Here is a 23,657-nt window from a genome sequence, read left to right as displayed (position 1 = left end):
AGAAATATATGGAAATGTGGCCTTGCAAATAGCATAATGAAATTCAAATAATGGAATAATCTCTTGTCTATCAGTTGATAAAGAATTCGTAAAAATTTACCTCCTAGTGCTATCAAGTGTGGTAACAAACAGGCATTCATGGAAACGTAAACTAGCACAGCCTTTTTAGTGGACAAATTGGCAATATACAGGAGGCGCCTTTGAAAGAGGCATATCCTGTGCCTCAGCAACTTGTACACATATTTATCCTAAAACAATAACAAAAATGCATAAAGAATTTTATACAAAGTATTATTTACAATAGTGAAAATATTTTAGAAATCCAAAAATGTCCAGCTAGGAACAATTGGCTTAGTGAAGCAATGCTCACAATACATTACACCATGTAAACAAAACAAGGTTATTCCATACACCAAAATATTAACAGGGGTTATCTTTGAGCAGCGTGATTATTGGTAATTTTTATTTTCACATGTTTTCTGCACCACATACTAGTTTTATAATCAGAAAAAAGTTATCACAATATATTGGTAAAGGAAAAAGATTATAAAATATACAATGACTCCTCATTTGCTATTTAAAATATATATGCATATAAAAATATTTAGACAACAAAACGTAAAATAATCTCATTATGAGTAGTAGCAGTGAAATTATAGGTTTTTATTATTTTCTAAATGTTTAATAATTAAAATGTATTAATTTTGTAAAAGGAAGTCATTCAAGGGGAAAAGGCTGGCCTGTGCTTAGGAAGGGCTGCCCATTCTTCAGGATATAATGGTATTTGATCCCATCTGTGTCTGCGGCTTTATTCCTCATCCTACTCTTTCATCTGAAAGCTCTCCCAAACCAGGTTTCTTTATCTTGTTTCTCCCCACACCCAAGCTATCTAGGTTTGCTCTTTCTGCTGCCTTGCTCTGAAGCTCCCCAGAAGTCATGAAGGCATTCCTTATAGTCCTGGTGAGCCAACATGGAACTACATTAAGGCATTGTAACTAGGAATGGAGGACTTAAGATTGATTGGGGAAGATTTCTAAGAGGAAACTGATAGGATTTAGTGGAAGACTTTAGTTTTGTGGTAAAAAAGAAGAGCAGAGATTTCTAATCTGGATAGCTGGGTGCCAGGTGATGAGACTACAAGAGAAGCAGGTGCAGACAGTAAGTAGAGTTTTCCTAGGGGAAATGTCCAAAAGGTGGTTGGGTATATGGCTGCTGAAAGTTCAAGACAGGTCTGAATTTGAGCACCATGAATGGGAGGAGGGGGGTGGCAGTGGATGAAGTCGTAGGAGTAAAAAATAGCCAGAAGTGGGAGAAAAGTGCAAACAAGGCTTATGGGTAGACTTCTTAGGATTTCCCTTTTAGAAGTGGGAAGAGATAGAAATAAGCTGAAGTGAATGCATAAGTTAGGAAATGTAGAGGCAGCAAATATATGTACAGTTCTACTACCCAGTGGCAGAAGTCATCACAAACTGCAGGTCTACCATATTTTGTCTAGCTAAAAAAATAAAAATAAAAAAATAAATGAGAATTCACAATTAAGGACATTTCTCATGAATCTGGATTTCAGGCTTCCCTCAAAAAATCAGAAGATCCAACAATGCTGGGCACATATTTTAGCATGGCAGTAACCAATCACAGTTACTCCATTTTAGTTGGGGCATGAGCTTTTCCCCTTCTAGCCTGGCTCCTGGTGTAGAAGATGAGCAGCTATTTCCCTTTTTCTTTTGGATGGGGGCGGGGAGTACCAGGGATTGAACTCAAGGGTACTCCACCACTGTGAGCCTTATTTTGTATTTTATTTAATACCTTTATTATTATTTTTTTTAATGTGGTGTTGAGGATCGAACCCAGTGCCTCACGCATGCTAGGTAAGCGCTCTACCTCTGAGCCACAACCCTGGCCCCCCTATTTTGTATTTTATTTAGAGACAGGGTCTCACTGAGTTGCTAAGCGCCTCACCGTTGCTGAGGCTGGCTTTGAACTTGCGATCCTCCTGCCTCAGCCTCCCTGCATTCATCACACAGGGGCAGGCACCACACCACCTTACAGGGTTACTAAATTCACTACAGGAGCGCACCACTGAACCCCTAGCCTGCTGTTCACCTTTACAAATGAAAAAGTCCTTATCAGTGTTGGTCCAGAGCTCACTGAAATCCTGACCAGGTTTGGTCCATAGAGCCCTGTACAGACCCACATTTGGCCTTGAAGGCAGGAATCCTGGAAAACCATGTCTGAAGTAAGGATTCTATGTCAGACTACACTTGGACTTCCCTATTCCCAGAAATAGATACCAAGTCCCTGAATGGCAAATTGATGGGAATAGGCCCAGTCTCATCCATGGTCCCTGGAGGGGTCCCCTCTCAGCAGAGGTCTCTGGGTAGCTTGCTCTTTTTGGACAGCAGCAGCAGAAGCTGCTGTTTCCCTTGGGGGCTGACTAGCTGCCGGAGCCAGCCAATTGGGAATTTCCAGGCTTTCCTGGACTCCTGGGCCACTCTCTATGAGAAGGCCCACCAGATGGCAGGCGGCAGCCTTTGCTTTTCCCAGGTCTGTGCTGGTTCTCATGAACTACCTGGGAAGAGGACTTGATTTTCTACCTTTTCCAGAAAGTACATCGGTTTTGTGTTCTCTAAGTGAAATATTTGGAGGTGTCTTATTTAAAAAAGAATTAAACCTCTCTTCCATTATTATACAATTATGTATTGTCAAAGAATCATTATATAATTATCAGTTATTTCACATTGACTCTGGTCCAACATGTGCTTTGACTAGACATTTTATTTTGTGGTTTCATTAACTACTTAATTATCTGCACTACTGCCAAATACAAGATTCTGTGAAGATCTGGTGGCATAAATTAAGAAATAATTATAAGTAATTTCACTTACTAAATCTCACTCATTGATCATTGACTGGAAAATAGTATTACCTTAAATTGCTAAACTGTGAAGCTGGCTTAAGACATGCTTTTCTTCTCTTCCCTGTATCATATAATTGAAGACTCCTGCTGCAGGGGTGGGTCAAATGGAACTAGACATACATTTTCATAATAAGTGCAGCTTCTGGAACAAAATTTTGAATTTTGGCACAAAATCCCAGCATTGGCTTCATGAATAGTTTAAATACTATTTTTATGACTTTACTCTGTGAATAACTTTAGGACAAGTCACTAAAGCACTCTTGAATTTTCAGTTCCTGCATTCATCACACAGGGGCAGGCACCACACCACCTTACAGGGTTACTAAATGAGACAATTTATGTTGAAGATGGATAGTAAATTATTGGTTCCTCATCCCTCCCTCCATAACATGGAAGAAATTTCCCATCTGATCATGGTCAGTAGGTAATACTCAACTCCAAAGGGTATATACTTGGGAATACTGGAAAGTTATACATTTGAGGTTTCAGCCTTTTCATTTGAATCCACTGGTAGATTTTCTGCCAGAAACTGGAAACTCTAGCAGAAAAGGAGAGAAAAGCAAGTTGAGTAGTCCACTCCCCTATGTGCTCAAGTTCTTCACTCACTGCAGTCTTTCCATAACCTGTGGAGCAAGAAGTCTTTAGTCTGACATGAGGAAGCCAAGGCTTACACTACATAAGGAATTGATCTGCAACAGAGACCCAGTGTTGAACTACCAAGTGGTGTTCTTTCCTGTTTTTACTCCCATAGGGAAGTTGGAAAAGTCCAACTTTTTTTTTATACATCGTTTGCCCTCTTCAGAGCATCACATCCAAGCCAGTTCTGCCAAACATAACTGCACTATCTGCTTCACACCTTCTTCTCTCAGTTCCCTCAGTCCTAATGAGCACCTGCGGTCACATACTTCCCTGAGGAGTCTATAGGCCCTGATGTTTCTGCTTAGACTGAGATAGGCAGATATGCCTACACCTTGAAGGGCATTTAGAGGTGCAAGGTCTTCACTTAGTCACAACACAGTTCCCTGGAGTAAATGCACAGCTTCCAAAAGGCAGCATTAGCTGTTCCAACCAGCAATTAAAGAAATAAACCCATCTTTTAGTCATTTGGGTGAGTCACAGCAGAGGATCTGAATGAGAGCAGAGCAGAGCAGGAACTCTCTGGTGTGTGCATCTGAGGCTCTGTTGCTAGTGGGGTAAGCCCTGTGCAGGGCTGTCTAATAGTACACTGGTACTAGCACCAAAGGGTATATATTTGGAAATACTAGAAAGGTTCAAATTCACCAATGCCCTAACTCCAGGTAGCAAAGGCCAACTTTTTTTTTTTTTTTTAAACCAGAGGTGCTTAATTACTGAGCCAGATCCCTAGCCCATTTTATTTTTTATTTTGAGATAGGGTCTCACTAAGTTACTGAGGCTGGCCTTGAACTTGGCAATCCTCCTGCCTCAGCCTCTGGCCAATTCATTCTTAAACTGAACAGCACAGGGTTCTACTGAGGTTAGTGCCCTTTCAGGAAACCAAATCTCTGGAGCACCAACTTCCCTAAAAATGATGTGATTACATCCTTTTCCTCTGGACATGCCCTAGGTGGCACCTTCTTCCAGGAGGCTCCTAACCTAGTATTCCAATGTATTTTCTTCTTCCTAATGGGCTAATCAGTTTTGGGTAGCCACTTATACTTGATCCTGTGCCATAAAATAAGAGTAGATGCAACTGTTCCTAGAGCCACATAGACCCTAGGGTAATATTCCTGTTCTACACAGATATACCCTTATAAGAAACATGGCCAAGCTGACCTGCGTAATATACACCACACAGAATCCTCACCAACTTTTGATATATATATTTTGAAACAACACATTACATGCACATTAGTTAGCCAGCCAGATAAACCTAAAGCATGAATATACAAAAGAACATGAATAACCATCTTTCTTGGTGCTCTTGTTACTTGTCCTGGAACATAAGGCTTTTGAGAAGTTTTTGTTTCAAAATCACTAAACCTTCCCACTCTGGTATCCCCATTAACTACATACTAATAAAAAAATTGATCCAAAAGAGTAGGTACAACCTGAGAACATTCCTCAATATGAAGAGAGATAGAAAGAAAAGAAAAAAGATAGTCAACTACGACTATGAAAAAAACAAAACATAAAAAGTCTGAAAGGGATTGTGCTGGATAAAAAGATCATGATAGTAGTTTTCCCTTTTTTCATTTTTCAAAGTTTTTAATGTAAAAATGTCCTTGTTTATATAAAGATGCTTACCTGGGGAGCAACTGTATATTTCAAGAAAATACCTTGGACACAATTTTATGGATTCCCACAGTGAAGTTAAAGTGCTTGATAAGAGGGCCGAAGGTGCCCCCATGTGGCTACTGAGGGAAGTGCTGTGGGCTAGGTAAGGAGAGAGGCACCAGCAGCATTCAAGAATTTTAAAAAGCTCCCTTCTTTCAAAGTCCTCAGTCTCCACAGACTTTGCATCTTTTCTACACATGTGGTTATTACTCTTTCCAGAGCTTAGAAGGTGGTGTGCTTACATAGTAAACTTTCATTTCCACCAAGAAAAGATGTATTTTATATTTTTAAAAATACATACTAAAGTAATGAACATGAACTCTAAGATTAGTTGAAAACCCCACCACAGAGCCATCAACCTTGCCAGGACATGCAGCAAAACTCTGGTGTAGGAGCAGTCAGGCAAGGATGTGGGGTAAAGAAACCAAACTGAGAGAAAACAAAAGCAGCTTTAGTTCATCTTGGAAAACAAGCTCAACTTCTGTTCCCATTTTAGCTATCGGAATATCAGAAGTCAATTCCAGGGACCAGAATAGAATTTAAGATAACACCACAAAGATTTCATTTCATACCAATCCACCAACACCAAGATGAATTTGACCTCCAGACACTTACAGAGAGTGTCACTCAACACTGCAACATGTGGGCAGTAATATATTTCTTAAAAAAACAAAAAACTTACCCCCCATACTAAAGATAGACATGAAATTAAAGCACATGCATAACCAACACAATTCTTAGATGTCCATTTATAAGGTTTTCAATGCCCTCTCCTTAATTTAAGAAATAAACTATTCTGGGTCTGGGGAATAGTGCTTACCTAGCATATACAAGGCCTGGGTTCAATTTCAGTAGGAAATAAAGAAAGAAAAGAAAGAGGGAGTGAGGGAGAGAGGGAAGGAGGACAGAAAGACATAAACTATTCTTCTCAGAGAAGGAAATGACATACAAATGCAAAGCACTCATAGTTCTAGTTTTACAAAGACTGTGAACACTGCTCTTGTCATTCTTTAAAATTCTAGGATCATTAGTTTAACACTTTTAAAACCTCCTCTATAACACAAAGCCTTAAACATGGGACTGAAACACATACAAACAGACACACATTTTGTCTCCAGTTAAAAGTACTATGAGAATACCTGTGAAGGAGACCTGAATAAAGGCCAATACTGTGCCTGAAGAACATTGTGAACAGGCAAGGAGTATAAATAAGTACATTACCATTATAATGTGGAAAAATACTTATGAGATGTTAAGTGAAGACTACAATATAGCTTATAATCCCAGAGACTCAAGAGGTTGAGGCAAGAGGATCACAAGTTTGAGGACAGTTTTGGCTACTTAGAGAAACCCATCTCAAAATAAAAAGGGTGGCTGGGGAGGTAGAGCACCCCTGACTGGGTTGAATCCCCAGTAGCAAAACAAAAGAAAAGCATAATAAGTACATTCAAAGTTAAATTCACATATACATAGCATCTCTAGAAAGACTGGAGGGAGACCCACAAATAACAATATCAGAGAAGGCTAAAGTTGTGGGTGGGTTTTTTGTTTTGTTTTGTATTTGGTGATAGGAATCAAGTCAAGGGTCTCACCCATTCTAGGCAAGCATTCTACCACTGTATATCCCCAGCCTAATTTTTCCAAATCTCTGAGCATCTGCTACTTTTTTAGAATGAAACAAAGAAACAATAAATACTTAAAAATACTTATAGAATGAACAGCTGCCAGTTAACTAAAAAATCCTAAAATTTCAAGAAAACTAAGTTTGGGCCCTGCATCTGATTCAAATGTGATAGTAATCAGAGGTGAGTATAGCAAGATGACCTAAGCCAAGGGCTGGAGTTGTGGCTCAGCAGTAGAGCACTCGCCTAGCATGTGCAAGACCCAGGGTTCAATCCTTAGCACCACATAAAAATAAAGAAATAAAATAAAGGTATTGTGTACAACTAAAAAATAAATATTAAAAAAAAAAGATGGCCTAAGCCAATACATCAAAAATTACAGGACAAGGGATCCAAAGCCCTGGATTGAGTCTTGGCTCTATATAACCCTGAGCATTGGTCAAATGAATGTCTGGACTAGAATGGTGGTTCTTTATCCTTATCAGGTTACTCACCCCTCTCCCTATGTCATGAATCCTCTCCTCAGGAAAACGCGCACGCGCACACACACACACACACACACACAAGCGCGCTTACACACAAGCTCACAGAGCTTTTAGAAATAATCCCAGGAGGGTTATGGATTATCTGGAGATCCATAGACTAGGTTTAGAACACAGGTTACTGGTTAAAATGCTCTTTTCCCAGCTAGGCACAATGGTGCACACCAGTAGTCCCACCTACTCAGAAGCTTAAGCAAGAGGATCACAAGTTTGAGGCCAGCCTGTGTAATGTGGTAAGACCCTGTCTTAAAATAAAATAAAGGGCTGGGGATAGAGTTCAGTGGTATTATGCTTGTTTAGTATGCAAAGAGCCCTGGGTTTAAAACCTCTTTTCCCAGTTCTACTGCCAAAATGAGACAAACTATTTTCATTCCCTTATGCCTTTGTAGAGGGTCTAATTTAGCCACCACCAAAATATGCCAGTCACTAGCTTTCTGCCCTAACAGCCACCTCTCAACAGGGAGGTCATCTTCATTGGAGTGGGCAAGGAGCTCTGGTATTAGAATGAAAGATTTTACTCTAAACAGAATAGCAGGGTACTGGTACAAAATTGAGCGGAGTGAATCCAGCACAGAAATGGTTTACTGAGACACTAAGAGAACAAAAACCAAGAATGCCTTCCAGAGATATCTGTTGAACTCTGGCATTTGGATTAGAAACATGTTCTGATGACACGGTTAACTTGACCCCAGAATGCTCCAGTGCTATCAGGTAATGCACAGAAGGGATTACAAGGGAAGACATAAAAAGCAGCACTTGATCAGCAACAAATTACCCGCCAATAGAGGCTTTCTTAAGGTAATATACCATCATTCACTATGAAAGTATTTTCCCCAATCCCAGGATTCAAACAGTATTGACAGTTTCATTCTGAATATTCTTATATTAAAAATAAAACAAGTTCTACTTCTTGTGTTTAAACAAAAACCAAACAGTGGCAAAACTGCTACAAAACGGGTATGGGTGTATTTTGTTGTCTCAGTCATATCTAGGAGTTTTGTTCATTTAATTCTGCTTCTGAAATAAGCAATATCAAAATAGCCAGGAGTCAGCAATGTGCAATTTCCCAGGCGTATCCCAGAGGGGCCCTTCTTCCTGATCTTATTAAGGTTTCTCCTCCCAACTCTCCCACCATCTCCCATCAGGCCAGCTCATCTCTGGACACTGGAGCACAGTTAATCAATCATATGTACCCAGGGTGCAGAGGTTTAGTCTTAAAGGTAACTCTAGAAGTGGGCTCTGGGGCCTTTCTGTTCTGCTCTCCATTGGAGGACAAGAGTGCCTTCTCCTCATGAAGACCCTGGGGGACCAAACCATGATGTTCTGGGAATTGCTGACCCAAGACCAGACACCACAAACGATACCTTGGCCTCATGAAATCAGTCCAATGCGGAGGAGACCAGCTTGAGTCAGTTTTAAATCCCTCCTGAGTTTACATCTTTTTGTTGTTGCTGACAACCATAATTCTTCCTCCTGAACTACTGAACTATAACTCCTTATAACTTTAAAATGGATTAATTGATTTCTGCTTTTTAAGATAATTCCACATAATACTACTAATAGGCCAGTGGTAAAATTCCTCTTGCCACCATTTAGGCTACTCCAAACAATTTGTTTAATAGACTTTTTTTTTTTGGGGGGGGGGTGGTGGTACTGGGGATGGAACTCAGGGCCTTCCGCATGCGAAGCTGAGCTAACACCCCCAGTCCTCTACAGACACTCTTGTAACTGCAAGAAGTATGGAGTTAACTAGCAACAAGCCTGAAAATCTGGTTACGTATATAGGTACAAAGCTGGTTCATCAAATCTCTGTTCTGGCCCTCAACCCAATGCATTTCAACTAAGGCATCATCCATTTCCTTCTTAATGTTTATCAAACACTTAAATAGGTAATGTCCAGCTGCTCCTTGGAGGGGCTTCCCCTTTTCGGCCCCTGGGTTGCTATATTGCTCAGAAGCCTCTCGGTCCTGGGTTTCGTTGCAAGAGACTTTACAACTTTCCACAACCTCCTCCCCTCCCCTTTCCTCACTCCTTTCATCCTCCATGGGTTCTGGGGTTTCCTCTTGGGACAGTGACTCCTGGCTTGGGCAGTAGCCCCCAACAGTGGCAGACTCGCCCTCCTGCAGAGCAGACCCACAAAGGGTACCCTCCTGGGGGCTCGGGGCCACATCCTGGCTATTGCCCGACTCTCTGGGGATGGCTTTTCTCTCCTCCAAGGCCTGTATGACATCCTCAGGAGCTCGAGGCACTTCCCTCAGTTGTCTCACTTGCTTTCTTTTCTTTCGCCTTAAGTGAATCCAGGAGTTTTCTATGGCTGTCAGGAAAAGACTAGCTTCCTCTTTTCCACAGGGAACTCGTTTATGCTGGACCTGTGTGGAGGAAAAACTGAATTTTACATGAAAGAAAAAGAGAAAAAAAAGGGAGGGAAGGGCAAGTGGGAAAGGGAAGGCAGGCAAGCAGGCTGGCTGGGAGGTTATTGAGTATTCAGTCAATGTGCTTAAACCAGGTACCTTTAAATCAGTGAGAATTTTTTCTATCCATGTTGTCACAACCACTATGCCCTCCACTGTCTCAGAGCCCAAAGATGATGCTTTGAGGGATAATTCTTTCATCACAGACTCCAACACTACAAATGTAATGGGTTTTCTTGACTTCTCTAATTTTCTTCGTTTACTTGGTGGTAACTGAAAGAAAAAAGAAGGAATACAGAAAAGATGAAAAGTCATCCAAATAATTAAATCCCATATATTTAATTATTGAGACTCAAGTAGGGGATATTTCCAAGACTTCTGCTACCAATCACTGAACACTAAAAACACAAACCCATTTACATAACATTTCCAATACTTAAAACAACCTTGCAAGGCAGTTTTCGTCTCTTCATTTTACAAAAGGGAAAACTAAGGTACAGAGAGGCATGTGATCACAACTGAAGGTCACACAGCTAGTTATGGCAAAGTTGGGATCTGAACCCTAAATTCTTTTTTTTTTTCTTTCTTCCCAGTTCTGAAGATTAAACGTAGGGGCACTCCAGCACTGAGCTAAGCTGCCCTGCCTGGCCGGGCTCAAACTTGTAGATTCTCTTGCCTCAGCCTCCTAAGTCCGATATTACAGGTGTGTTGCCACCATTCCTGGCAAGCCCTCATATTTTGCAATCACACCATCCTGCCTCTCTGTTCTAACCATCAGTACAGAATTTCTCCAACTGCTAAATGTCCTCACCTATGTGCCCAAAGCAGGCCTTCAACAATTATTTATTTCATGGTAACCCAAGGAACCTGGGTTGCTGTGATCTTTTCTATAAAGAACTTCATGGCAAGCCAGGCAAGGTGGTATATGCCTATAATCCCAGCAACTTGGGAGTGAGGCAGGAGGATTACAAGTTCAAGGCCAGCTGCAATAAATTAGCAAGGCCCTAAACAAGTTAATGAGATCCTGTCTCAAAATAAAAGATATAACTGGCTGAGGATATGGTTAAGCACTCCTGGGTTCAATCTCTGGTACTCAAAAAATAAAAAGGGACAGGGACGTAGGGGCTGGGGTTGTGGGTCAGTGGTAGAGGGCTCGCCTAGCACGCCTGTGAGGCACTGGGTTCGATTCTTGGTACCACATAATAATAAATAAATAAAATAAAGGTATTGTGTTCACCTATAACTAAAAACTTAAAAAAAAAAAAAAAGGCTTGGGATGCAGCTCAGAGGCAAAGCACCCCGGATTCAATACCCAGTATCAAGAAATAAAGGGCTGGGGATGTGGCTCAGCGGTAGCGCGCTCGCCTGGCATGCGTGCGGCCCGGGTTCGATCCTCAGCACCACATACAAACAAAGATGTTGTGTCCGCCAAGAACTAAAAAAAATAAATATTAAAAATTCTCTCTCTCTCTCCTCTCTCACTCTCTCTTTAAAAAAAAAAAAAAAAGAAATAAAAAAAATAAAATATTCATGGCATAAAATCACCAACTTATAGTTTGAATTACACTTACTGAAGCTTGAAACGAAGCAGCTAGCAAGCTTGTGTGATCACAGGCTAGCAGTGACCAGGGCCACTGAGATCACATGGGTGAAAGAAGGAGGATTTCTGAATTTTGGCTGGGAAGAGGGCCCTTAGGGGCTAGCAGAGAACTAACTGCCTCTCAGCTGGGGATGGAGAACAAGAGTACCAATGAGAAAATTGAATATGAAAGCAGGTATACTGAAAAATCCAAATTTTTCTTATCCTATCTCAAATTTTACTACCCACTAGAGGGACTCAAGTTCCACTTTAAAAAACCAAATGGTACCACTGTATTTACAATGTATTTCTTTATAGAAAAAACTTTGTAAATAGTATTTTTTAAATGACTTTTGGCTAAGACCATTATATATTATGAACACTGTTTTTTAAGAGACAGAGTGCAACCTGTTAACTCATTAACTTTCAACAAAATTAAGATAATTATATGGTCAGGGGAAAAACGAGCAGGCAAGGAGAGAAAAAGGCTCAAACAGAGAAAACAGTAGTCAAGTTTGAAAACTCTTTCTTGCAGCCTGGTACAGCTGGTGTAATCCCAGTCATTTGGGGGTTTGAGGCAGGAGGATCACAAGTTTTAGGCCAATTCAGCAAGACCCCATCTCTACATTAAAAAATAAAAAAATTAAAAGGGCTGGGGATGTAGCATAGTGCTAAAGCACCCCTGGATCCAGTCCCCAATCCTTGAAAAAAAAAAAGGAAAAAAATCCTTTCCTGCAAATAGGAATCCCTGTTAACTGTGCTGCCTCTACTCTAGTTCTGCCTGACAACACAGAGCATGTGCACAAATGCGGCAAGATCAAATTACTTGGTGAAGCCCTATAAGAAGCACCAACAGCCCCATACCACATAAACACAGAATAAAAGAGCCAGTTTATAATATGCTAGGAAACTTTTTTAATATTTATTTTTTAGTTGGACGCAATACCTTTACTTTTTATTCATTTTTATGTGGTTCTAAGGATCAAACCCAGGGCCTCGCACATGCTAGGTGAGTGATCTATCACTGAGCCACAACACCAGCCTGCTAAGGAAACTTTTGAAGTCATAACAGAAACAAGTCTAATGGGGGCTGGGGCTGTAGCTCAGTGGTAAAATTCTTGTCTAGCATGTGTGAGACACTGGATTTGAGCCTCAACACCACATAAAAATAAATAAATAAAATAAAGGTATTAAAAAAAAAAAGAAATGAGTCTAATGCTAGATACTGAGGTACACACCTATAATCCCAACAACTAGGTAAGGTGAGGCAGGAGGATCGCCAAGTTCAAAGCCAGCCTCAGCAACTTGGTGAGTCCCTAAACAACTTAGCAAGACCCTGTCTCAAAAATAAAAAGGGCTCAGGAAGTGACTCAGTGGTAAAACACATCTGAAATCTCCAGTACCAATAAACCAATTAATTAATAAAAATACTACTACTGCTAATAATAATACTTAATCTAAGAAATAATGTATATTTTCCGTGTGTGTGCTGCTGGGGATTGAACCCAGGGGCTTGTGCATGTCTGGCAACTGAGCTACAGCCCTAGCCTTATATTTTCTCTATATCAGAAATTAACTAACAAAAAGAAGAATTAAAGAATAGAAAACAAGTTAAAAGAAAGAAAAGGATCAAAAACAAAGGCTATGCATGTTTGTGTAAGAAAGTGCTTTTGAGAAATGAATAGTGAACTCAAAGACTTGTCTGAGCTTGAACTTGTTCAATTATGTTTCAGACAAGATGAGACAAATTCATATTGACATTAAGACAAGCAGTATTGTTATTGCTCAATCACTGTGCATTAGAGACATAATTTCCATAGTATACTGAGAGCTTAATACTTTGTGTTTTAAGTAGCTTGATATAAAATGTATATTAAGCTAGGGAGGAAAAAAGATGGTAGTGTGTGGGAGGATGACAGGGGATGAAAAATTGGAATCCCCATTCCCCTTCTCAACATTCAAGGCTGCTACCATGGAAAGCTCACTGAAATGGGGCCATCCTTAGGAGCTCACCCAGCACACCAAAGGCCAGCTACAAGTATGGCTAAAAGGATAGCACTTCGTTATCTTTCCTCATATCTCTTCTGATAGCATTGCAACCATTTATGTTCACAAATTCTAAACATCAAAGTGAAGACAGTGCTGTTTTTCATTTGTCCTGTGAGAGCTGGTCTGTAGTACTTTTTTTTATAAGTCAGAATGGACTCTTCATCATTTCTAGACATTAGAAAAAGAAAGTGTATCCTCTCCAAATCTAACAAGAGATCTATCAAGGATTTACTTTGAAAGTGAAGAAGTGGCCAGAAACAACAAAATTGGTCTTGAACTTTCAATACTCTTGCTTCAGCCTCCTGATAGCAGGGATTACTGGTGTGCACCATTATGCCCAGCTTTTATTTTCTTTTGAGGCACGGTCTTACAAAATTGCCCAGGCTAGCCTCAAATTTGCAATAGTACCTCAGCCTCCTGACTTAATATCTGGAATTATAGGCATGCATGACCACATCACCACACCTGGCTGCAAAATTAAGTCTTAAGAAATCAATAAAGTCGAGGCTGAGGTGTGGCTCAGTGGTAGAGCGCTTGCCTAGCGTGGGTGAGGCACTGGGTCAATCCTTAGCACCACATAAAGATAAATAAATAAAGGTACTATGTTCATCTACAACTAAAAAATATTTTTCAAAAAGATAGGACATCAATAAAATTTAATTTAAAAAAATTAATAAAGAAAACCCCAGACCCCACAGGTTCCTGATATTAGGTTGTTTTACAACCTGCCAAAACCAACGGTATAGAGAAGCTGTTTTTCCCCAACTGAAATTATTTTATTTTGCTAACATGCTTGTAATCTGAAACGAAAAATATTTGATTGGCTGGTTGGTTTTTGGTGCTATGGATTGAGCTCTTGTGTATGCATTACTGAAATTACAATGTGAAAAAAGTCTGGCGGGGAGTTGTGGGCCCCACAGGGGATACAGGGTCTGTATTTTTAACTACAAGGTGTCAATAAATGAAAAAAAAGAGGAAGAACTTCAATTGTTATTCTGGTATAGTGATTAAAATACATAAATTTCACAAAAATGCTTCTTAAAGACACAAAATGAAGTCACCTGTTGCATGAAATCATTGTATTTGTAGGAAGAGAAGAAGAGAGCCATTTCCAAGAGCTCCTTTTTTTTGGGGGGGGGGCGGGGGGCACAAAGCAGCTTCCTAGAATGACCTTAAGGAAAGAGACCCTGTTGGCCACTACAGTCTTTGCTGCTCTGACAGTAAGAATAAATACTTTCCCAGGTCCTCCAGAAATCGTCACATGGCGCACGCCTATAATCCCAGTGGGTAGGGAGGCAAAGGTCACCATGTGTGCCACTATACTCCTCTGGGATTGTGAGTTCAAAGCCAGCCTCAGCAACTTAGCAAGGCCCTAAGCAACTCACTGAGACACTGTCTCTAAACAAAATAGAAAAAAGGGCTGGGGATGTGCCTCAGTGGGCTAAGTGCCCCTGGGTTCAATCCCTAGTACCCCAAAAAACGAAAACCCAAAACAAAAACAAAAAAATCAGGATACCTGTGAGATGTCACTCAGCACAGGCAACCATTATTTTGAAGAAACAGAAAACACTGATGCCTGGCAGAAATACAGTTAGGTGGCATGGAAGGACAGCAGACTATCTTTCCAAAAGGGCCTCATCCAAATGTGATAAGCTGAACTGCCATAAACCCAACTATTTATTTAAGTACCTTGTTAACTAAGAGGGTTGTTTTTTTAAATTAATAGCCCAGTGGACATTTTTATTTATTATCATAATATACTATTGTTTAAAATGTCCTGAAATTATCCATAGAATGTATGCAAAAATAGCAAAAAAAAAAAAGCAAGGGGAAGAAAACTTCTTATAGAATACTACTTATCTAGAAGAAATGGCTATAACTATGTATATATTTTCATATATAAATATATATATGAAATCATAGGGTAGATTTTAGTCAGAATGACTAAAATCTTGTGGCTCAAGTGGTAGTACGCTTGCCTAGCATGCATGAGGCACTGGGTTCGATAAAGATATTGTGTCCACCTAAAACTAAAAAATAAATATTAAAAAAAAAATCATAGGGCTGGGGATTTCATTCAGTGGTAGAATGCTTGCCTAATATGCATGAGGGTTCTGGGTTCAATCCCCAACACTGCAAAACAACAACAATGAAAAGATGAGATTAGGATAAAAGACAAAAAGAAAGACTTTTGAGTATGTGCATTTGATTTTGAAACCAGGTAATTATCTTTTATAATTATAATGCAAAATTAAATAACAACAACAAAAGCACTTCCTAAGAATTTGCAGTAAGTCAGGATATTCAGAGAGGGGTCATAGTTAGGAGGGTAGATGAGAGGAAATTTGAGTTCCTGGTAAATAAATCTTACTTAAGATTAACTTCTATTTTTCTGAGATGGAGTCTTGCTATGTTGCCCAGGTTAGCCTCAGACTCCTGGGCTCAAGTGATCCTCCTGCCTCAGCCTCTCAGATAGCTGTGATTATAGCGGATGTCACCACAGACATTTAAGACTTTGTAGCAGTGGCACACAACTGTAATCCCAGAGACTTTGACAGCTGAGGCAAAAGAATCACAAGTTCAAGGCTAGACTCAGCAATTTAGCAAGTCCTTGTCTGAAAATAAAAAAATAAAAAGGATTAGAGATATAGTTCAGTAGTGGAGTCCTCCTAAGTTGAACCTGCAGTATCACAAGAAATAAAGAAATTAAAATTTAACTTTAAAAGAAAAATAATTCTTGAGTACATACTCAAAACTGTTAACAGAGGTTTCTCTGGATAAAGTTCAGGGTGATTTTTCTTTTCCTCCTTCAAAAAAATATTGTCCAGGGGAGCTGGGGTTGTGGCTCAGTGGTAGAGTGCTCGTTTAGCACGTGCAAGGCCCTGGGTTTGATCCTCAGCGCCACATAAAAATAAATAAATAAAATAAAAGTCTACCAACAACTAAAAAAAATTTTTTAAAAATTATCCATGTTTTTAAAAATGTTCACCATAAGGGAACAGGGGGAAAAAAAAAAGCAAAAGCTTTTAAAAATGTACCTTGAACTTTTTCTCAAAGGGAAAGGTAGAGAAAAGGGAGAAGAAACTGTAGTTTAAATATCTGCTCAACAAATATTTACCAAGTGCTAACTACCACATGCTGCCACATGCTGCTCAAAAAAAAAAAAACCAACCTGCAAGATGAATAAATGAATATGATTTCTACCTTCTGGGAACTTCCAAATTAATGGAAGAATCAAATGTGGTATAAATTATAAATCAGCAAGGTTAATTTCAAGTAAACACTTAAATACCCAGTATTTATTAGAATACTTTAAGAGGTCATGGAAAGCCAGGCATGGTGGTGCACACCTGTAATCTCAGCAACTTGGAAGGCTGAGGCAGGAAGATCACAAGTTTGAGGCCAGCCTTAGCAACTCAGTGAGGCCTGAAGCAACTTAGTGAGTCTCTCTCTCAAAGAATAAAAAGAAGGGCTGGAAGAGCACTTGCCTTGCATGTGTGAGGTACTGGGTTCGATCCTCAGCACCACATAAAAATGAATAAATAGGGCTGGGTTATGGCTCAGTGGTAGAATGCTCGCCTAGCACGTGCAAGGCCCTGGGTTCAATCCTCAGCACCACATAAAAATAAATAAACAAAAAATAAAAAGGACTGGGATTTAGTTCAGTGGTTAAGCACCCCAGAGTTCAATCCCCAGTTCCCCCTTCCCCCTAAAAAAGGCCTGACATGTGTGAGACCCTAAGTTTGATTCTCAGCATCAAAAACATTCAAGTTTTAAAAATGTATATATAAGGACTGGGGATATAGCTCAGTTGGTAGAGTGACTGCCTTGCATGTACAAGGTCCTCCTGGGTTCAATCCCCAGCACCACAAAAAAAAAAAAAAAAAAAAGAAAAGAAAAGAAAAATGTATGCATAAAAGCTATCTTTTTAGGTTTTATAAAAAATAACCTTATTACTTGTCATACTTTGTAGAAATAACAATGAAGCCAAATGATAAAATAAATATTTTCAGGTCAATTTGATTAAATAATAAATACTTCTACATTCTAAAAAATTAAAAGAAACATACAATGTTATGAAATAAATTACAAAATTTAAGTGGATTTGTCTGTGTATACGTGTGGTGCTAGGGACTGAACTCAGAGCCTTACACATGCTAGGCAAGTGCTCTACCACTGAGCTACATCTCCAGACCTCAAGTAAACTCCAAAGAGGAGATTTCATGAGCATAGAGTTCTTCCTGGAACTTTTTTTGTGCCACTTTGATTTGCAGATGTATGTCATTAACTATTAATAATCCACCATAGTTAGTACTTTGGTGGAAAAGTGAGAATCACTATATCATTTATTCCCTCATTTTCGTTCATTCAACAATTATTTGAGGGCCCCTGAACCATATACTATGTTGGGCTGATGCTACATAAGATACAATACTAGGAAGAGAAACAAAGTCTTGTGAACACAAGATAATGACCATCAATGTCAGAAAGAACCATGGTGAGCTACACAAAAGGTGGCATATAAACCAAGACTTGATATATGAGAAGTCTAATGGCTGTAGGAGGAATATCTGAACACTGGATCTGAGAGCAGTAGCTCAACATTACTAGATCATAAAATGTAGACAGGGGTGAATCGAAGGAAATAATAATATATTTTCTTGAACACTCACTATACCCAGGCACTGTGTTAAGTACATTTGGTCCTCAAAATAACCCTATATAGTAGGTACATTATCATTTCCCATTTTGCAGATGAGGAATCTGAAGCTTAAAGAAGTTAAGAATCTATTTAAACAAAGCTAAAATAGGCACCATCTCACAAAAGGCCTTTCCCTCATGCCCTGCAATAGATTTTGTTATCCCTTATGCCAGAGTTAAACAAAATACTAACACAAGGGAAGCTTGTGCAGAGTATAGATGACTCAAAGAAAGACAAAAGTCCAGAAGGGAAAAATGTCTATGGGCTGAATGGTTAAAAAAAAAACTTTAAGAAGAAGTTGGAACTGACCTGAGATGCAAAGGAGGGAAGGACCAGACAGAGAACAGGTTGCAAGTAAAGGTAGTACAAAGTCATATCTAATTCTGTCAGCATGAGAAGTCTGTGGAGGTTAAGATGATAGAAGACACTACAGTCAGGAAAACAGGAAGTGCCTAGAATGAAAGGGAAAGGGCAGGATGGATCTGGGAAACTCATGAAGCCAAGTAAGGAGCTGTACTTCACCCCACTGAAAGCAAGTGGCCAGTCACTCAACAGATTTTGTATGTGTGTGGTGCTGGGGATTGAACCCAGGGACTTGTGCATGTGAGACAAGCACTCTACTAAGTGAGCTATATCCCCAGCCCTCAATCAAGAGGTTTATTTTGTTTTGTTTTTGGAACCAGGGATTGAACTCAAGGGTATTCGACTACTGAACCACATCTTCAGCCCTATTTTGTATTTTATGTAGAGATTCAGGGGTCTCACTGAGTTGCTTAGCACCTCACCATTGCTGAGGCTGGTTTTGAACTCATGATCCTCCTGCCTCAGCCTCCTGAGCCACTGGCATTACAGGCATGCGCCACCTCAACATTTTTTGAGCAGAATGGCAAACTTAGGATGAATCCAAGAGACTCTTCAAAGGCTACTGAGATGGTTCCTATACAAGAGGTTGAAGTCCTGCAAGAGTAGGTTATTATGGGTAGGCTGGAATAAAGTCAGTAACTTGAGGAGCAGACCATCAGAAATAACTATGGCTTCAGGCTGAGGTTGTACCTTTTTTTTTAATATTTATTTTTTTAGTTGTAGTTGGACACAATACCTTTATTTTATTCATTTATTTTTATGTGGTGCTGAGGATCGAACCCAGGGTCTTGCACGTGCAAGGCAAGCGCTCTACCACTGAGCCACCACCCCAGCACCTGAGGTTGTCTTAGTGGTAGAATGCTCACCTAGCATGTGTGAGGCACTGAGCTCCATTCTCAGCATCACATACAAATCAATTAATTAATTAAACAAAAGTCCATTGACAACTAATAAAAAGAAAACAAAGAAAGAAAAAGAACTAATGGCTTGAGTTGGGAAATCAGTCTAATTGAGGCTCCAACCTCTCCAGTGCCTCCAGTACACTCATCTATAAGGTAGGAATACTAGCATCTATTTTACTTTATAGTTACAGGTTTTGTTGTTGTTGTTTTGAGGTGTGGGGACTGAATCAGAGCCACTCTACCACTGAGCTACATACCCAGCCATTTTTCTTTTTTGGGGAAATGATGGTACAAAAATTCTATCACTGGGATCTGTCTTTTTTGTTGCTAAAATAAATCCAGACAACAGCAATGGGTTTAGTGTAGGCACTTAAATCACCAGTGAATTAGAATGTTTCGGCATTTAGCACCAACAGAAACAAGTCAGTAGGCCTAAGATAAGTGAAAACAGAAGTTGCCATAGTAACTTGCACATTTACCCTAAAATGGCGGGGTGGGGGTAGGGAAGTAGGTCAATATTTCTGCTTAACTAGCTCTATTCCTTGGTTTCCTCTCCATGTGTCTAAAACAGCATCCTCCCCCTTTCCCATCCAGTGAACACTTCAAAAAAAGCAGGGAATGGGTAAAGGTCTAGGTAGAGTGAAGAGGAACCAAGAGGAAGGCTAAATCAAAATATCCTGAGTAACCTGGAACTAACCTCAGGGGAGGCAGTTGCTGATCAAGAGCACCAGTGCTAAGAAACGGTTGCTGGGTTACTACAAATCAGAAACTGCCACTTTCTCCCAGCAGTTTAAGTGCATCTAATGGAACACTTGAGAATGCATTATTAACAGTGGTGGCAGTGGTGAGGAGGGAAGAATACTCTAGCATGGGAGAAATCTGAAGGTCTTAGAGTCAATCTTTTTTTTTTTTTTTTTTTTTTTAAAGAGTGAGAGAGAGGGAGAGAATTTTTAATATTTATTTTTTAGTATTTGGTGCACATAACATCTTTGTCTGTATGTGGTGCTGAGGATCGAACCCGGGATGCACGCATGCTAGGCGAGCACGATACCGCTTGAGCCACATCCCCAGCCCCTTAGAGTCAATCTTTGAAAGTTGAAAATTGTGAACAAGGATATAGGAGGCCGTAAAAGAGAGGGAGGGAGGCTCAAGGGTTCCTTTTCAAAATAAGCCAATTTTGCTTACACAGAAACACAGTATCCTTTGACACTTGGATCTACCATGATTGCTAATCCAAGAGGACAAGAGCAACTGGTCTACGAGCTGGCATGGAAAGTGCCAGAGGACATTATCAGTTCTTTTAGCTGTAGTGCCAACACATGTGGGAAGCAGACTAAGCAGAAAACATTGGAGCCAGGTGCTGCTCCACTTTCCTGCAGCTGTTCATGTCTGCACAGAGTAAGTTAGGGCATTACTAATGATTTTAACCATCTGGTGTACAAGTGCTGGTATTCGAGAAGACAAAAGAAAGGATAATCCTTCAGGGAGGTGAAAAAAACAGAGATATCTTTTAACCAGTGATTTTTGACACACTAACCTCACCTCTAAGTACACTTCTGTACTGTTTTAGAATTGAGTCTGACCTCCACAGGAAAGGCCAAACTGTGAAGCATATTTCAATCCAGCAGCACAACTAGCTGCAGGGTGGAGAAAGGACATTCTCAAGTCTTATATCTGAGCTCATGTTCTCAGAAATAAAGTGGCATCAGCAAACTGTCCCCTAGTGCTTCGATGTGTCTCTACTTCCATGTATCTGCCCTACAAGAGCAGGGAGAGAATCAGACACAACATCAACTAAGATGACTTTAGAGACCAAGAGTGGCCACGACTATGGGAGAGGAACCCCCAGAACAAGCCTGCTGCACAGACTGGGGAGGAGACCTACAGGAGCAGGTACTATGCTTCCACAAACACTGCAGGAAGAAGTAGCACATGCTGAGCAGCCATGTATGAACTTAAGGCAGGCAGCCCCAGGCAACAAGAAATCAACCATTCTGGGAGGGAAGTGTGAGAACAAAGAGATGCTGTTCCAACACTGTTATGGTTTGAATATGAAATGATCCCCAAAAGTCTCATGTGCTAAGGGCCTAATCCCCAATGCAGCAATGTTCAGAAGTGTGGCTTTTGGAAAGTAATCAGATGTACAGCTATAATGCACCAATTAAAAAATTTGGAAAAAAAAAAAAACTGATTAGAGAATCTGACTTCATCAATGTGATGATCTGACTTCATCCGTAGATTAGTAATCCTTTATTAGGAACTGTAGGAGATGGGACCTGGTTGAAGGAGGAGTACCCTTTGGAACTATACCTTATCTCTACCCACCCCCCTTCCTGGCTGCCAGGAGCTAAGCAGCTTTCTACTGCCACGCCCTTCCACAATGTAGCACTGCCTCACCTCAGGCCCACAGCAATAGAGCCAGTCAACCATAGAATGAACCTCTGAAACCATGAGCCAAAATAAATCTTTTCTCGTTTGAATTTTTTGCATCAGGTATTGTGGTCACAGCAACAATAAGCTGGCTAAACACAATTAACAATGCAAAAAATCCACTTGGTCTGGCCAGCTCAGATGTGTTTTTTACTTTACGTATAACAGTACAGAAGTCAGAAACATTTGTAAACAAACCACTGACACAAATTTCTTATCCAGTCTGCTGCACGGACTGGGGAGGAGACCTGCAGGAGCAGGTACCAGGCTTCCACAAGCACTGTGGGAAAAAGGAGCACATGCATACAAAGTAGAGAAGCATACAAAGTAGAGAAAATAGAATCATGACTTATCACTCACCTTCAAGACTAGTTAATATTCTAGGGCTAATTTTAAAGACAAGACAGAATAATCACTCACTAGACTGATCTTAAGTGTTTTACATGAAAATGCTAAATCTACGAAGGCTGGAAGTGTGGCTCAGTGGTAGAATGTTTGCATAGCATGTGCCAGGCTCTGGGTTCAATTCCCAGCACAGGAACTATGGAGGTGAAAGCTAAAATCAAAACAACTTCTTTGTTGGGGGTAAAGGAGATTGAACCCAGGGGTGCTCTACCATTGAGATACATATGCCAAGCTCTTTTTATTTTTTTTTTTATTTTATTTTTTTTACAATTTTTAATATTTATTTTTCAGTTTTCGGTGAACACAACATCTTTATTTTATGTGGTGCTGAGGATCGAACCCAGTGCCCGGCGCATGCCAGGCGAGCACATTACCACCCAAACCCGGGAAGGGCAGGGCCCGGCAGGTAGGCCAGGAGCAACTGCAGGTCCTTCTGGATCTAAGGTCTAACACAGCTTCTTCTCATTCTGAGCCTGGGGAGTGTTCTGGCACAGGGCGAAAATGCGCCCCCTGCGGGACCCTCCTTTCATTAAGGCTGTAAGCCTAGAAAACTAGACCTAGAAAACTATACCCGAGAGAGAGCAAGAGTGTAAAAAAAAAAAAAAAAAAAAAAAAAGTTGAAAAAAGGAAAAACAAAGACAAGACATCCAAAACGCCGGAACAAAAGAGAAGACTAGCTAAAGACTGCAGCTTCTGTAAATGCCAGGGGAAAGAGCGAACGCAGTTCCCCACTACCACAAATTATGCAAATTATGAGTTTCCCACATTTGGAGAAATTGCAGGGGTCAGCACATCCAGAGTTCAATGATAAGCCTCGCCCTAGGAAAACCACCTTTGTGATCATGGTATCTCTCTTGCCAGGTAAGTATCACTCTTTTTATTTTGAGATAGGGTTTCTTGGAGTTGACCTAGGCTGGCCTCAAACTTGTGAGCCTCCTGCCTCAGTCTCCCAAGTAGCTGGATTTCCAAGAGTATGCCACCCCATTCAAATTTCATTTTTTGAGACAGGGTCTTGCTAAGTTGTTGAAAGTCTTGCTAGCCTGCCGAGGCTGCCATTGAACTTTCAATCTTCTTGCTTTGCCTCCAAAGAGGCTGGAGTTACAGTATGTGCCACCATGCCCAGCTTCAAAAAGGAAACTTCTAAATTCACTAGGAGCCCCAGAAGGCAGCTACCCTAGGAACACAGAAGTGAATGAAAAAAGACTTCAACTGAATTTCAATTCCAGAGCAATGTCAACCAGAATCACTGCACTCATGAAGTGTTCCCACAGGCTATATTACCTATGTTTCTAATTCCTAAAAGATGTGTTTGTGTTTGCTGAACAAGAATTTCTGTGTCACACAAACCCACAGAGGAAGTCTCCATGGTCACCAACCAGCCTTCCAGGACTGTGCCTTACTTACAATCTACTTTCTATTTTTCCATAAGCATTTGTGGGC

At 40.3% G+C, this 23,657-nt stretch overlaps 1 protein-coding gene and 1 non-coding gene across 2 annotated transcripts in view; both read right to left on the bottom strand.

Moving 5' to 3' along the window:
- Nucleotides 1-274: 274 nt before the first annotated feature.
- Mettl16 (methyltransferase 16, RNA N6-adenosine) overlaps nucleotides 275-23,657 on the bottom strand; it is an 82,247-nt gene continuing 58,864 nt past the window's right edge. The window contains exons 9-10 of the mRNA XM_077801423.1: nucleotides 9,887-10,060; nucleotides 275-9,745 (exon numbers count right to left, since the gene is read on the bottom strand). Coding sequence (XP_077657549.1) covers nucleotides 9,122-9,745; nucleotides 9,887-10,060 — 798 coding nt within the window. The 3' untranslated portion in view covers nucleotides 275-9,121. The remainder of the gene's footprint in view (nucleotides 9,746-9,886; nucleotides 10,061-23,657) is intronic.
- On the bottom strand, nucleotides 22,921-23,086 carry LOC113182894 (U1 spliceosomal RNA). Its single transcript, XR_003300796.1, has one exon. It is a non-coding gene; the product is annotated as a U1 spliceosomal RNA (small nuclear RNA).

This window comes from Urocitellus parryii, chromosome 7, assembly GCF_045843805.1.
Source record: "Urocitellus parryii isolate mUroPar1 chromosome 7, mUroPar1.hap1, whole genome shotgun sequence".
Taxonomy (NCBI): Eukaryota; Metazoa; Chordata; class Mammalia; order Rodentia; family Sciuridae; genus Urocitellus; species Urocitellus parryii.
This window is presented reverse-complemented; position numbering and strand designations above follow the sequence as displayed.